At 37.6% G+C, this 16187-nt stretch overlaps 1 protein-coding gene across 6 annotated transcripts in view; it reads right to left on the reverse strand.

The window, feature by feature from the left end:
• Nucleotides 1-16187, reverse strand: part of PLAGL1 (PLAG1 like zinc finger 1) — a 129581-nt gene that overhangs the window by 14651 nt on the left and 98743 nt on the right. For 2 of the 6 annotated variants that reach the window (XM_074187756.1, XM_074187758.1), the window contains 3 exons: nucleotides 14084-14213; nucleotides 12713-12863; nucleotides 1005-1506 (listed from right to left, as the gene is read on the reverse strand). In XM_074187756.1, the coding sequence (XP_074043857.1) occupies nucleotides 1005-1156 (152 nt within the window). In that variant the 5' untranslated portion in view covers nucleotides 1157-1506; nucleotides 12713-12863; nucleotides 14084-14213. Of the gene's footprint in view, nucleotides 1-1004; nucleotides 1507-12712; nucleotides 12864-14050; nucleotides 14214-16187 lie in introns of all 6 variants that reach the window. The other 4 variants (XM_074187761.1, XM_074187760.1, XM_074187757.1 and 1 more) reach the window with 4 other exon arrangements.

Here is a 16187-nt window from a genome sequence, read left to right on the forward strand (position 1 = left end):
AAGTCCAATGATAAAATACACTTCCATATGTAGGGAAATGGTGAACTCCATTTGTAGAATGTGGCATCTGTTAGATGTGGATGCTGTGTCAGCTTATTTTGCTTAACTGTTTCCCTTTGTTACAAATAAAGAAGGGTTCAGGGGGCAGCTAGGTAGCATAGTAGAAAGAGCACTGGTCCTGGATTGAGGAGGACCTGAGTTCAAATCCAGCCTCATACACTTAATAATTACTTAACTTTGTGACCTTGGAAAAGTCACTTAACCCCAATGCCTTGCAAAAAGCAAAAGCAAAAAATAAAAAAATAAAGAAGGGCTCATCAGGGAGGGGAGAAGATATAAAATGATAGCAGCTAAAAAACAAGAAAGTAACAATGAAATAAGTTTAGAAATGTATTAAGAAGAATAACGTCCCTTATAAAGTTTTTTTTCCTAAGTAGGGACAGGGAACTCCAACTCACAGGCCATATTGGTCTGATGTTTCCAAGGCAAACCATAGGCAGGACTCTAGTGTCAGTAAATCTAGAGGTGAATTCATTAAATAAAACCCACGAACAATCTTGTAAATGTCCATGGCCCTCGGCAGATAAAAAGTTCCCCACTCCTGTTCCACAGTAGCATGACATCACGCATATATGACATATACACACAGAAATACGTGAATACATCATCAGGGTTGTGGCCACAAACTGAATGACCCACCAAAGTAACAACTGCATACAAAATGCAGCAAATCCGGTTTCTAATATCGCAGGAAAGAAAGACAAAAGTACATCCTCACTGCCTTTTGGGGCTATCTCTTCCAAAAAGTCAGCCTCTTCCCTGGCATCACCACCACAGGCCGGTACACCAGAGATGCTGGTGCCAGCACCCCTCGTGGAGGGTCACCCTTTTGATTGAACCCCCTCCATGGACATGCTGGATCCTCAAAGGAAAGCCCCTACACCACTGTCATTCACTTCAAGTTAGTTCAGCATTGTGCCCCCCTCCCCACAAGGATGTCTTACCTGATGAGCTTATATTTGGAAATGAACCCTTTTGCACAGCCTTGCTGCAGACACTTGTAAGGACGTTCCCCTGTGTGGGAGTAAGTGTGGATAGTGAATTTTTCCAGGGTAAGGAGTATCTTCCCACATAATTGGCAAGGATAAGTTGCCATGGACTTTGCTTCTCACCCCTTCGTCTTCAGTCTGGCTGCTGGGTGGCTGTCCCATTTAGGCACAAGTGGAAGAACAGTACTGTATTCGCTAACTAAACCGCAGGAGCTACACAAACTTGAGGCCAAAAGAGATGGCAACAAGGATCGAGGCAAATCATTTTTGCCTAGGTTTGTACCTCTATGCTTCTTTTGTTTTGCTTTTTCAGTCTTCCAAGTCCCAGCTTCTTAGGCAATCTCTAGCTAGTGGCTGATAGTCTGTGTTTACTTAGGCACAGGTGAGATTCCCATGGTATGAAATTGCTAAACTCATCACTACAGCTGGAGCATTTCCAAGTATCACCAGATTTTATCTGCAGAGAGAAGAGAAACAGTTCCTTTATGTTAGCTACTTCAAAAAAATTTTTTTTCTCCCATCAGTTTATGATCAAATACCTAGAAAGAGAAATGGAACCTCTAAGGAGGTTAAAAAAAAAAGACTTTTCCTGTATTTTTCCAATGAAGGGTCATTCCATGGTCTGACTCTCACCAAAGAAGTCCCAAGCATACTCACCAAGGTATAGAGGATGGCTAAGACAAAAAAGCTCTGACTCCTTTTGGATAACTATAGCTCTTCCCATAAATATAGTTCTTTACACAGAGAACTCTGCTTTCATTTAGTATTCAGCTAAGCTGACTGGATTAAAGAGAGAAAACAGGCAAAAACACTAGTACCCCTATCCAATGTGCATATGTATTTTGCTCATTCATAAACAAAATCAGCCCTGCTTATTCAAAAACTGAGATGTCCCTCTCCTCGTATTGTGATTGCTATATAAACTGCTTAGCACACCTGTTTAAACTTCCAGGAGACATTAGGATAAGAATACATTTGTATTCACCTCAATTTATTTGGTTACATGACTTCTGTGCAAAAAAGGCTAGTGAGAACAATATTTCAGCTGAGCTATTTTTTATGTATTAGGTTGCAATGAACTGGCAATTTTGTGAAGATGAATGCTACTGGAATAGAAACAAAGGGTTTAGATATTAACCAAAGCTGGTTATAGGCTTGTAGGTACCACCCCCCCCAATGACAATTCACAATTATATCTCTAGAATTTTTAGAGGAGCATTAGAATGTGCAAAATACATATGAGAACCCATTTGAAACACCTAACAAATCTCTACACTTGTTTTTATTTTTATTTTATTTTATTTTATTACCCTTGTTTTATAGAAAACTGAAGCTGAGAGCGGTTAGGAGACACCGCATGGTCACTCAAAAAGGAAATGTTAGTTATGGAATATGATATAACAAAATCCTCTGCTTGGTGTTTAAAGTCCTTCTAAACCTCCCCTCCTTCTATCATTCCAGCTTTATCTTCCGTCCAGTAACAACAGCCACTTTGCTATTCTGTGGACGAGACATTCGGTCTCTCAACTCCAGGCCTTTTCTCTGATTGTCCCCACATCTGAAATTCTCTCCTCCCTCATCTCCCACTGGCTTTCCTACCTTCCTGCATCCCGACTAAAATCCTCTTCAACAGGAAGCACTTTCCCAATTCCTGACTCTAAGTGCCTTCTCTTAATGATTTCCTGTTTATCCTGTATACTTTGCTTTATATATTTGTGTGTTGTCTTCCCACTGGATTGTGAACTCTTTGAGGGAAGGGAATGACTCTTACCTTTTCCCTAGCTTCAGACCTTAAAAACCACAGGAGGATTTAATAAATGTTTATTGACTGACAGCTCTAATATCATGTTATTTTCCTATTCAAAGGACTTCAGTAGTTCCTCATTGTCTACTGAAACAAATCCAGCCTCCCCAGATTTCCTAGTAAGAACCATCTACATAGATAACATAGATCCAGCCAAATGTTGCAAATATATTTTTCACTTCTTCCCTACACAATTTTTTTGTTCTTATTATACTTATCTAATTGCTGTCTTACAAACAAATATAATCCCAGAATTTTTGAGCTAGAATGAACAATCAATCTGATACAATCAGAGTGGCTAGGTGGCACAGTGGATAGAGCACCGGGCCCTGGAGTCAGGAGGATCTGAGTTCAAATATGACCTTAGACAATTAATAATTACCTAGCTGAGTGGCCTTGGGCAAGCCACGTAAACCCACTAACTTGCAAAAAAAAAAAAACCCCAAACCTAAAAAAAAAAAAGACACAATCAGTAATTGATCCAAGACCTGTAATAAGGTATCCTGTCTTGTTCCAGTACTTTCTACCACAGCATATTACCTTCACTGGCTCAGCTCAGCCCAGCCTCCATTTCTTTGCTTACAATATTCCCTTTGCTTAGAATGTTTTTCTTCCTTTCCCTAGCTGCATCCTTTCTATTCTTTAAGTTCTGTCCTTTGACGGTTCTTTTTTTTTCTTTCAGTCTTCTTGTACAAAATGTCTAATATAAAAATATTTTACTCATGTAGAAAATATAGATTGTACATGTATAACTATATCAGATTGATTACTATCTTGGGGGGAGGAGACAAATAGAGGGAGGGAAAGAATTTTGAACTCAAAACTTTTTCAAAAATGTTAAAAATTGTTTTAATGTAGTTGGGAGAAAAAAACAAAATATAATTTAAAAAGCATTTCTAAAAGTTATTGACCCACCCTCCCTCCCAAAAAAAGATCTGCCTTAAATTCTACCTCCTTCATAAAAGCTTCCCTCATTATGCATTTCTTGGAATGGAAAAGTGCAACCTTAAAATGCTAAATAAATGTACACTATTAGCAATAATAAATATTATTAATGACACGAGGTAACATATTGTCAAGTTATATTTTTCTGTAAAAACTTCATCTCTATAAATGAACTATAAGCTCACTGAAGTCAGGGAATGCATTCAATGGATATGATATAAATCCCCGGAGGCAATCTGATACTGGGACAGAGAATTGATCTTCAAACTAGTCAGACCTGGATTCAAGTCCCACCTCTGACACAGTCTTAGTTATGTGATGCTGAGAAAGGAAGTAAACCTATCAGTGCTCTCATGGAACTCTCTAATCCTAAAATTTGAAAACCAGTATTGATCTGCATTGGTAAAAGTCGTTTCCACATATAAGAGTACCCCAAACCAAAGAAATCACAGGTCCAGTACAGTTTCTAACACAGTAGCTTACACAATAGATAATTGGTTGTCATCTGGGTAACTGCAAACCCAGACAAAGAAGACCAAGATGTAATTATGATGATTCTGTGAAACACTGGAACACAAGAAGAAATTCCTATTGGCTCATAAAACTGGGAGCCCTTACTACCAAAGGACAGAGACATTTGCAGTACACATCACACTGCAGGCTAGTTAGTGTGAGTAAAGAGAATTATTACTGGAGTGTATTTCAAAAGGTAAGGTGGTGGTCTGAAAGGAAAAAAAATTAAAACAACTTCTTAGTTTGCAAAAGAGAAACACAGTTCTTATTCAAAGACGATCAATGTAAAATGTCAGAAGGAGTTGGTGCTACTAAGCAAAAACTTTAACTCCACAGAATCCAATTAGTTCTAAGCATCTAACGGACAGAAGTTCACCCTTTACATTTTAATGTATGTTGAACCTTTTTTCTTGATGGCTTGAGATCGTCACCGTTAGCATTAATCATTGTAATGTACTTCAATCACAGCTGAAGATAAAGTAGTTTGATGCCCTTCTATCCCATACCTCCCTCACCCTGACTTCTAAATTCTGGAACACAGTGTGGTAGAGGTTATTAATCTTTCTGGAAAAGTGGTGAAAACCTTTCTCAGAATAATATTTTTAAAATGCATAAGATTAATAACAAAGGAAAGCAAATAAATTTAAATACATGTATCAAATTATTTTTTTAAAAAAGTGCATAGGGGCAGGTAGGTGGCACAGTGGATAGAGCACTGGCCCTGGAATCAGGAGTACCTGAGTTCAAATACAGCCTCAGACACTTAATAATTAATTACCTAGCTGTGGGGCCTTGGGCAATCCACTTAACCCCATTGCCTTGCAAAAAAAAAAAAAAGGTGCATGCACCTGGAATTAAGAATGACTTGGTATAGAGGAATGAGTATTGATTAGTCTAGTAATCAACAGACCTATATTTTGGTCTTACCCTTAATACTGACTAGGTACATGGCAGATACTAGGTATAGGTAGATCACAACATCTCCCAATCCAAGTTTCCTCATCTGAGATAATAACACCGACCTCACAAATAATGTATTTAAAGTAGTTTGCAAACCTTAAAGTGCTATATAAAGTAAGTTTTTATTTCTGATAATTTCCTCATTGGCAAAATGGACAGGATATTTGCACTACCTACCTCATAGGCTTGCTATGAGGAAAGTGCACTGTAAACCAAAGGTGGTTTCATTGGTAAAAGAGCTAAACAAACATAAACTGCTAGTATTACCTGGCTGGTATTTCTTCAGTGGGACACACTTAAGACTTTCAAGGATTCTCTTAGGAAGCATGGTGATGTCCCCTCTCGTTGTCTCTCATCCTCTAAACCCAGTAAAGTTAATATATCTTCCTGGGTTACTCTGTTTGTACATTTCCTGCCTTCCCTTCATAACCTCTGTCCCCATAGATTGCAAAATTCCTCTATCTTTTCTCTCCTCATGAATGTCCCCATTGTCTGCAGTCAGAAGGCTGATTTCTCACTGCTTTATTCTTGCTTCCCTCCCCACTTCTTTCTTAGCTCTCTGTCTCCTGTTATTTCTCTCAGCTTTCCCTTGAATGCTGACCTTTAAGAGGCGCTGCTAATACATCAAGTTGTTTGTGGCTCAAGGGCAATAGCCCCTCAAATCCAGCCTCTGTGTGACTCTGGGCAAGTCATTTCACCATGTTTACCTCAGTTTCCTCATATGTAAAATCAGCTGAAGAAGGAGGTGGTACCTTTTCCAGGAAAACCCCCCAATGGGGTCACAAAGAGTTGGACATGACTGAAAAACGAATGAACATTATTTATGACAAGGCATGACCATGAAAATGACACAAATGTACTTACACTTTTAAAAAATAAAGAAATGGGGGTGGCTAGGTGGCACAGTGGATACAGCGCTGGTACTGGAATCAGAAGTACCTGAGTTCAAATTTGGCCTCAAACACTTAATAATTACCTAGCTGTGTGGCCTTGGGCAAACCACTTAACCCCATTGCCTTGCAAAAACCTAAAAAAAAAATATATAGAAATGCAAAAGAGTAATGAAAAAAATCCCAGTCAAATATATCTGAAAAGTCATAAAGATGACAAAGTATCTGCTGATTGGGAGCCTTGTATTTTCTAAGTACAATAGAGTCATGCAATGCACTTTTATTGGATGACCCACCTCCAAAACACACATTCACTTCTGCATCATCATCTTCCTGGAGGAAAAAAAAAAACATAGCAATTGATATTGCAGGTCTGTATCTGCTGATCCAAGATATTTGCATGAGCCTGGTCAAGACTGAAAAGGCTTCTGGGCCAAGGAGGAGGCAATTAAGAATCATTCAATATTGGTAATAAGGGGTCCTCAAGCATATGGGCTCCCAGAGGGTTTCTCTGCCTTCTTACCCTGCACAGAACAGAGTAGCAAGAACTAGACTGAAAGGGGCAGTCATGTCATTTTGTGACATATACTTCCTGGGAAGTTAGAGAGGGGTTTTCTGTTGTCCCCCCCATTCCACAAATGTCATCTCTCCTCTTTATTTTTCCACTTCTCCTAAGCTTCTTACAATGAGATGAGTAGGCTCAATCTAATCAGATTGTTGTAACTAGAGATGATAATGATATGAATAATAATAGCTGACATTTCACAAGAGCATTTTAAGGTTTACAAAGCACTGGAAAGACATTGTCTCATTTTAGCCTAATAAAAAGACTGTGAGGTAGGTACTTTAAGCATTATCCTCATTTTTAAATGAGAAAATAGGTTAAGAGCCTACCAATCAAATCAGTGGAGCTTAAAGAACTATTGAACTCCCAGAAAACACAATCACTCCTATCTACCTGCAGAGATAGGAGCGAGGGGAGTGGATACCATCTAGCTTTGAAAAATAGGCTAGAGATGGAGAGAGATAATCACTCTTAGCCCATTCACTGGCTAATGGCCATCCCCAATTCTGAGGACAAAGTCTACCAGCAGAGTAGAAAATCAGATAGACAAAGGGGGGAGAAGGACCAAGAAAGGACAAAGCTTAATTCCCTAAAAGTATGCAGGGAAAGCAAATATATGCAAATTTTGTAACTCTCCCCTTTGATTTGTTCCAGTGACACCACCCTTCCCTGCAGTGCCTAGCAATAATATTTCAGTACATCAAGAATCTGTAATTTCTGTTGACAAAAATTACAACCCACCTATAATTTAAGAGGTCATCTTCAAAAGCCGGATAGGAGAAGTACTGTCCGCTAGGAACCAGTAGAGGACATCAGTGAGCTAACTCCTGTTACTTGGGAGGGGAAAAAGAATAGTCCAAGGGACTCTGCTTCAGGTGAGAACTGTGTCTCATCTAAGCTCAATTTTCCAACACAGCATGCTTTTTATAGAATAGCATCATGTATTTAATAGTAGCATGTTCTAAGTTTATTAATGATGATTTCCATGATTTTGGTTTAAGACCTTTGAAAGTGAAAGGGGGAAAGTGAGTTCCTCTGACCCTAATACAGTACACTCCAACACCAGAGGAGGTATCCTTTCTAGTCTAACTATCAGTCAGAAATTAGCACCTCTTCTAGCCATGAAAAGCATCTGTCATCAGGTGAACTGCATGTGTTCCTCTAGTGCATCTATTCCCACCTGGGAATTTATGCAAGGTCACATGAGAATACTGGCAAAGAAGTAATTCGGGTGGCCGAATTGACACACCAGGAATCTGTGAATGACACACCAGGAATCTGTGCCTCCTAATGATATTTTAAAGCTGTCACTCTGGACAGAAAGCATGGCTTCCCTAAAATATCAACACCCCATTACTAAAAATAATGGGAGAGTGATGGAGATCTGCCAGGAGACCACACAAGGCGACAGTCATCTGCCTTATTTTGCTCACATTCCTAGGGGGACAAGGGGGAGGTGAATGGAGATAAGGAGATTAGGGCAAGAACAAAACAAGTACCTGGAAGACTTTTATTTTTAAAGACAAGATCCAGGGATCTGGGTCAGGATTGAGAAGGGGGAGGAGACAAAGACCAGGCTATTTTCCCCCATAACTACCAGTGATGGAACTATGATATATGGGTAGGGGGTGGGATAGGAGAGCAGTTGGATTTCTAGATTTATTTCAAACCTCTCAGAATGCAAATAAGCTACCGGAGGTCAAATGGTTTAATGGGACCGAGTTAATTATAATTTCTTTTCCCATTAATACTAGGAACACATGTGAGAGATCTTTACTGAAAAGACAGATTTCTACTTTTAGTTATCTATCAGAACTCTATAAATTCACTTTAGTCTCAGGAACAATCATTGTAGGAGTGATGTTACTGAATTATATGTCTAAATATCATTTTCGTCACTATTCAATAAACTGCAGTAGTTCCCTATTAATGCTAGGGGGTCAAGAGAACTGAGTTCAAATCTGACCTCAGACACTTACTAAGCTGGTACTACCTTGTCAATTCAATTAATCTATAAATGCTTCATCTGAAAAATGGGAATAATAACAGCAGCTACCTTTCAGAGTTCTTGTGAGGTTAAGATGAGATAATATTTGTTAGTACATTATAAACCTTATTTACAAAATAAGGCTTTATTTTGTAAATTCAATTATTATCTAGAATCTAATATAAACTCTTCATTATTGGCATTTCAGGCTCTTCAGAACAATGCTCCAATCTACCTTTCTGGTCTTATTACACATTACTCCCTTTCATTCATTCTTCAACCTGTCCTCATTTCTCACATAAAACACCCCTTCCACCTCCATGTGACTGAATATGCTTCGTCCACAGGTCTTCATTTTGGATTCTAAAATCCTTCAGACTCCAGATCATGAATTGCCTTCTGTACAAAGCCCTTCTTGATTCCCACATATCACAATTACTAGCATCTTCTTCCACCACAAAGTAACCTGTATTTATTTTGTGTACATACACACACACACACACACACACACACACACACACACACACACACAGAGGATGAACTTTGGAGTCAAGAAAAAATTTAACAAAGATAAAGAGAACTCATCCATATCAAGGAAAAGTAGGACGAGACTGGGCAATACTTTGGATGGATTTGTGTTCATAGATCATAATATGAGAGAAAATAAAATGAAATACAATTCAAAAATTATTTTTGAGCCATGGCAATGGGGAGCAATTGATGCTTTTTGAGCAAAGGAACAACCCAGTCAGACCCATGCAATAAGATGATTATTTTGGATGAGAGAGGTTGGAGAGTAGAGAGACAAGAGAAAGAATCTATTTAGCAGATTATTGCATCTGTCCAGGCAAAAGTCATGAGGAGCTGAACTCCACTGGTAGAAGTGTGAATATTAAAGAGAAGATGAATAACCTGAGATATTGTGAAGGTAAAATCAATAGGATTCAGCAACTGAATGGCTATAAAATTGACAGGAGTAATAAAGAATTCAAGAAATAGTTCAGGGTATCAATCAATATTTATTAATCAATCATTAAATATATTAAGTGTCTTCTATGTCTCAGGTACAGTACTAAGCTGGGATACAAAAAGAAGCAAAAAAACAGACCCTGCTCTCAAGGAACTTACAAGCAAATGAAGGAAATCAAGCCTGGGTGCCTGGGAGAATGACAGAAAATGGAGGATTTGGAAGAGAGGTTGAATTGAAGAGAGAGGTTACCATTTATCATTTTATTGATTTCACCATCATGTTTCTCCTCTCAAAACAAAACTTTTCAAACAAATGATTTTTTGAAAAAGATTTTTCTTTGGAGTCAGGAGTACCTGAGTTCAAATCCTGGTCTCAGACCCTTAATAATTACCTATCTGTGTGGCCTTGGGCAAGCCACTTAATCCCATTGCCTTGTAAAAACCTAAAAAAAAAAAAAAAAAAAAGATTTTTCTGTGGAAGGAACCTTTATTTAATTCCTATTCTGGTTCCTATTTGAGTTGCCTTGTGTCCCAAATATGGGGCTTTCAACGGTCCATCTGTCATTTGAGGACAAACCTTCTTAAGTTCTGAAGATTTGTCTATCACCAGTAGGCTGGCAATCAGATGATATGAGGATTTATGTTTATCAACTATAGTTTCAAATGAAAGAAAAACATTGATAAGTTGTAGAGCATGTAGAAAACGGCAGCTGTGATGACTGTTGACTCCATACCATAATTAGGCTAGAATGGGGGGGGGGGGGGTGCTTAACCCAGAGACATTCAAGTGGGACATAAAGAGGTCTTCAAGTGTTTGAAGGATTGCCATGTAGAAGGATTACCATTAGTAGAAGAAAATGGAAGTATTAGGTAGAAGTGGCAAAAGGTAGACTTTACCTTGATATAAGGAAAATATCCTAACAATTAGAGTTATTCAAATGCAGGACAGCCTATGTGAGAAGGTAATGATTTCCCCAACATCCCTCATCTGAAGTCTTTGAGATGTTACAAGGGATTTCTTTTCAGTTTTGGATTGGAGTAGTTGGTCACTAGGAGCCTACCCAACTCTAAAATTCTATGATGCTGCAATGAGATAGGGAGGGGAATAGAAGTGAATTGATGATGAGTTCATAAGTTTTTCCTACTTCATGGTTTTGTCTTGTTTTCCTGAAAAAGAAAGTGAAATATCATACCTTGCTTCATTATATGTGTCAACTCAAAATAAACTGTTGAGTAGCAACACTTTTTGCCTTAGATTGTTTCTGCTGTTAGTTTTGCATAGGGATCCAACAGACTTGTTTTCTTAGTTAAAAAAAAATTCCAAGTACATTCAGAGATCTCAAAAGCAAAACTAAAGCAATAAAGCACCATATAATGTATTTTCTGACTATTTAGAGAGGAAAATAAGCAGAGTCAAAATACAATGCTTCACCATAGTATGAAATGGCAATTATGTACAAAAGATCAACAATTAGGTGGGTTTGGAATTAGTTAATTAACTGCATTTTTTGTGTATTGTGCTTACAATACACTTAAAATTTGAATATGTTTGATGTTTTTCTGGCTGTTTATTTGGTAAAAAGTCAAAAATACAAATGATCAAAGTGGGAGGGGAAAAATGGGGAAAAAGAGGAGTTAGGATAAAGGAGAAATTAGAGAGGAAAAAAATAATGCTTATTCTTATAGGTCTTGGAAAAACTAAAATAAAAAAACGACCTACTTTTTTTTAAATTGTCATATGCTCTTTCCTCATCATCACATGTAAACATATTTCTACATTCACTTCTAAGAAGCTATTAGCGAGAGGCAGTTAGGTAAGGGACACAGAGCGGGTCTCGGAGGCAGAAGAGTCTGGAGTCTATGTGGTTCTCCCACAGGCAAACTGAGTAACCCTAAAGAAGTCACTTCATCTTTCAATGATCCAGGAAACTCCCTAAGACTCTTAAGTTGCAGAACAAATGGCTTATCTTCATTGGTTGGGTGAGTTTTCTCACTAGAAATTCCTTACCCCAAGAAATAATAAGTTCAAACAAAGAAAACTCTAAGTATTAAGGATCAACTTTGCAGATTTTTGGAAAGCTCCTGATACAATGGTGATTTAAAGGAGTTGTAAAACAATTAGCATAGACAAGTTAATTTTTCAATAAGGGAAATTCAGTTGAGCTAAATTTATTTTAAAAAAGCCTATGTCCATCAACTGGGAAGGACCTAAAAAAAATCAGGGAACAGCAATGTAATACTGATGGAAAATTACTGGGCTGAAGAAAAAGATACAATAAATATACATGTGAAGTATGGCAAGACTTACATGAACTGATTCAGTTTGAAGTAAGCAAAACCAAAAATAATTTATATATTAATAACAACACTGTACATGTAAAGAGTAATAATGATAAAATAATCAAAAAGATTTCAAAACACAAAGAATAAGCAAGGCACTAAAGAAGAATTTCAGGGCAGCTAGGTGGCGCAGTGGATAGAGCACCAGCCCTGGAGTCAGGAGTACCTGAGTTCAAATCCGGCCTCAGACACTTAATAATTACCTAGCTGTGTGGCCTTAGGCAAGCCACTTAAACCCACTGCCTTGCAAAAACCTAAAAAAAAAAAAAAAAAAAACAAAACCTTCCCCCTAACTCCTTTGAAAGAGTATGAGGTTCTCAATTGTAGCATATATTTTCAGATACATTTTTAAAAATCAATTTATTTATGCTTTGCTGATTTTTTCTCTTCCTCCTTTTCTCTTAAAAAAATTGATATGTGGGATGACTCTTTGGAAAGGAAAAAGGATGAACATAGAGAAAATTCAGGTAACAGAAGCACAAAAAAAATTGAATTATTAAAAAAAATCAATCCCCAGTTCCAGGAAAAACTTACTAAACAGACCACTGGAGTAATAATTTTAGTGACATCAGTGCTTATTTAATGGCAACCATTTTATAGCGCCACTTTTTGGTTGCCATTCTATAACTTTTAAAGAACAGTATTCTAATAATATTAGTACATTTCTCTAATTTTCCAGTATTTACTTACTCTGTTGGTTCCCAATTTTCATTTCCATCCAGAAAGGAAGTGAGGTAGGTAAGATGGGACAGGCACAAGCAATAAACCTGTATTTAGTTCAGCTGCAAGGTAGTCTGGGAAGTACGTATTTTCTGATAAGGCTTGGGCTGCAGTCCTCACTCTTTAAGAATAAAACATTAAGTTACAACAAAACCAATATCACATTCTACCTCACCTCTCCAAAGCAGCTAGCCTTACTAAAACAACAATAATAACATATATTTAGTAAAGGCTCACTAAGTGCAAAGCACAGTCTTTTTGTAATTGCAATATGGTATATTCTTCATTTTATACACAATAGGAAGAAATCACAGAATTGTGAAGGTTACAGGAATCTTCAATAGCCTTAATTTTACAGATGGAACCCTTCTGGCCAGTGGAGTACTGAGTCATTATTCTTACTCAGATCAAGGGATATGATCATCTAGTACCAATAAAGATGGCATGTATGCACTAATTTGAAAAAAAAAATTGATGTAAAGTCTTGATCAAAAAAGATTCATCTTCCTGAATTCAAATCTGGCCTAAGACTCTAGTCACTGAACCTGGGGCAAGTCACTTAATCCTGTTCACCTCACTTTCCTCATTTGTAAAAAAGAGAAAGAAGTAGCAAACTACTCTAATATCTTAGCCAGGAAAACCCAAATGGGGTCGTGAAGAGTCAGACATGACTGAAAAATGGTTAAACAGCAACAGCAAAGTGATGTTATATCAGTGTAAAAATAAATTTGCTCAATTCACAAAGTCTAACAGCCCTATAGGTAGGTGCTATTAATATCCCTATTTTATAATTGGGGAAACTGAGGCAAGTGGAGATTAAGTGACTTGCTTGAAATCATGCAGCTAATAATTGTCCAAGGCTGGACCCGAACTCAGGTCTTCCTGATTCCAGGGCCAGAGTTCTGTCTACTGCACCACTTAGTTGCTTGATAGATAGGTAGGATACCCAGACAGACAGTCAAAACAAATATTTGTCTGGAATATGTATATATGGAACCTTCTATATATGTCCATCCTTTGTTATTTCCCTTTCCCATATACTGAGAGGAAAAAAAATCAAAGAAAATATTTTCCTCTCTAATGATCCCCTTACTTTTTTCCAGATTTGAAAAAAAAAAATAACTAATTATGTTGGTGGAGACTTCTTTTAGGTGCCTCTCCCCACCAAGAAGAGGTCACTGGCTAGGGTAGAGGGAACAGTGTTTTTGAGCTTAGCACTATCCCACTGCAGACTCACAGACACACTCTCAGGCTCTCTCTCTCTTTCTGCCCCCCCCCCCACATCCCAACTCTTCAGCTCCCTCTTACCTCCCCTGGGTCAGAAGTAAAAGAAAATTCTACCCTCAGTATCCTTGGGATAGTGTTTCCCAATATCCTGGGAGAAGTTTCAGGGATTCTCAAGAAATGATCTGGTGCTGTAGCGATCGTTTGGTCCTTCTGTCCTTGAACCAAAGACAAGTAAATCCTAAACCTAAAGTTTGAAGAGAAAGAAAATCTTTAGTATATACTTCATTTATTCTTTCAAATGTTATCTATTTATACACTCAGAATAGTGGCTAAGGGGATCACTCAGAATAGTGGCTAAGGGGATGAAAGGAGGAAAACCAAGGAAGGCAAATGCAAGGGGCAGGCAAATACAACTGTGGCCACCAAAGCAGGTGACTGAATGGAGCAAGATGGTTATAAAAGGGAAAGAGTCTAAACAGAAGACACCTGGGGGGCGGCTAGGTGGCGCAGTGGATAGAGCACCGGCCTTGGAGTCAGGAGTACCTGGGTTCAAATCCGACCTCAGACACTTAGTAATTACCTAGCCGTGTGGCCTTGGGCAAGTCACTTAACCCCATTACCTTGAAAAATCTAAAAAAAAAAAATTTAAAAAAAAGAAGAAGACACCTGGGTCCAAATCATAAAGAAAGTGAACCAGAGTTGACAAAGCTTTTGGTCACTCTTGAGACAAGTGAGAGAGTGCCAGGCTGCCAGAATGTGGCTTCCTCTTCATGGGCACAAGGACAGGCAGCCACAGGCAACAAGAGCCTTAAAGAGTCACAGCAGAGAAACCAGTGAGTCTGTTTTTCTGTGCCAACAATAATTGACAATTACCATAAAAATTTAGAAAAGGGGCAGTTAGGTGGTGCAGTGGATAGAGCACCAGCCCTGGAGTCAGGAGTACCTGAGTTCAAATCTGGCCTCAAGACACTTAATAATTACCTAGTTGTGTGGCCTTGGGCAAACCACTTAACCCCATTTGCTATGCAAAAACTAAAAAAAATAAAATAAAATACAAATTAGAAGAGAATTGATTGCAGCACCCTTTACAAGCTTATTGTGAGAATCTGAAGTCTTAACCAAATAAGGGATAGAAGTGATGATGAAAGAGTAAATAGGCAATTTCTCTGACATTTAATTGAAAATCTTTTACCTGAACAAAATCAATCCAGCTAAGACAAAAAGGAAAGAGAGTGGAGGGGTGGGGATATTCTGATAAGGGTCTGCTATTGCATATTACAAAGGCAACTAAAGTAAGGTTAGTGAGCCTAAAAGTTAATCACTAAAATATATAAGAATTTTCAAAAGAATGGCAAAATACTAAGAAGTATAAGAAAGCAAGCTTCAAATCAGTAATAACAAGAAAAATGCACTGCAAAACAACTCTGAGGTTTCATGAACACCCAACAAGTTAGCAAAGAAGACAAAAGAAGGGAAACCACCGTTGGAAGGGTTGTGGAATGATTTTAATATTCTTTTTGAATTGTGAATTGGTCTCACTTCTGGAAAGCACTTGGAATAATTCTAAGAAAGAGACTAAAATGTTCATGTCCTTTAACCATATATTCTACTGCTGTGCATAATTCTAAGGAGGTTAATAAATTTTAAATGCTTTTAAACAATAACATTTATAATAGTACTTTTTATAGTAGCAATGAAATTGTTGTTGTTTGCCCATCATTTTCAAAGAGGATCATAATTATCAAATCAATGCCCGTTTACTGAAAAGTAACTAAGAATAACAACAACAAAATCATCAGATCTGAATGCTGAAAAAATAATGACCAAGTTTGGAAAGAAAAAAGTGATATGAAAAGGGGTCTCCCTGAACTCCTTTGTAGAGTCAAGAAACTCTTGAGTGTAGAGGACTACATACAGTATGTATTTTTTGAAAGAGTTAATTTTACTGAAACTTTTTAGGGATTCCTTTTTAATCTTTTTTTAAGTGATGATAGCTTTCTAGAAGGCATACACTGGGAAATGAAGTTATTTAAAAAATGTCGATACAAATTTATTTCAAAATAATGACTGATATTTACAACATAGAGCTTTATGGTTATGAAGTCCTTTAAACAAGCATTATTTTATTTGATCTATTCAACAATGCTGTAAGGTATAAATATTATCTTCATCTCACAGAAAGGGAGGGTAAATGACAGCATAGAGATTATAAATGGCA

Source organism: Macrotis lagotis, chromosome 5 (genome assembly GCF_037893015.1).
Source record: "Macrotis lagotis isolate mMagLag1 chromosome 5, bilby.v1.9.chrom.fasta, whole genome shotgun sequence".
NCBI lineage: Eukaryota > Metazoa > Chordata > Mammalia > Peramelemorphia > Peramelidae > Macrotis > Macrotis lagotis.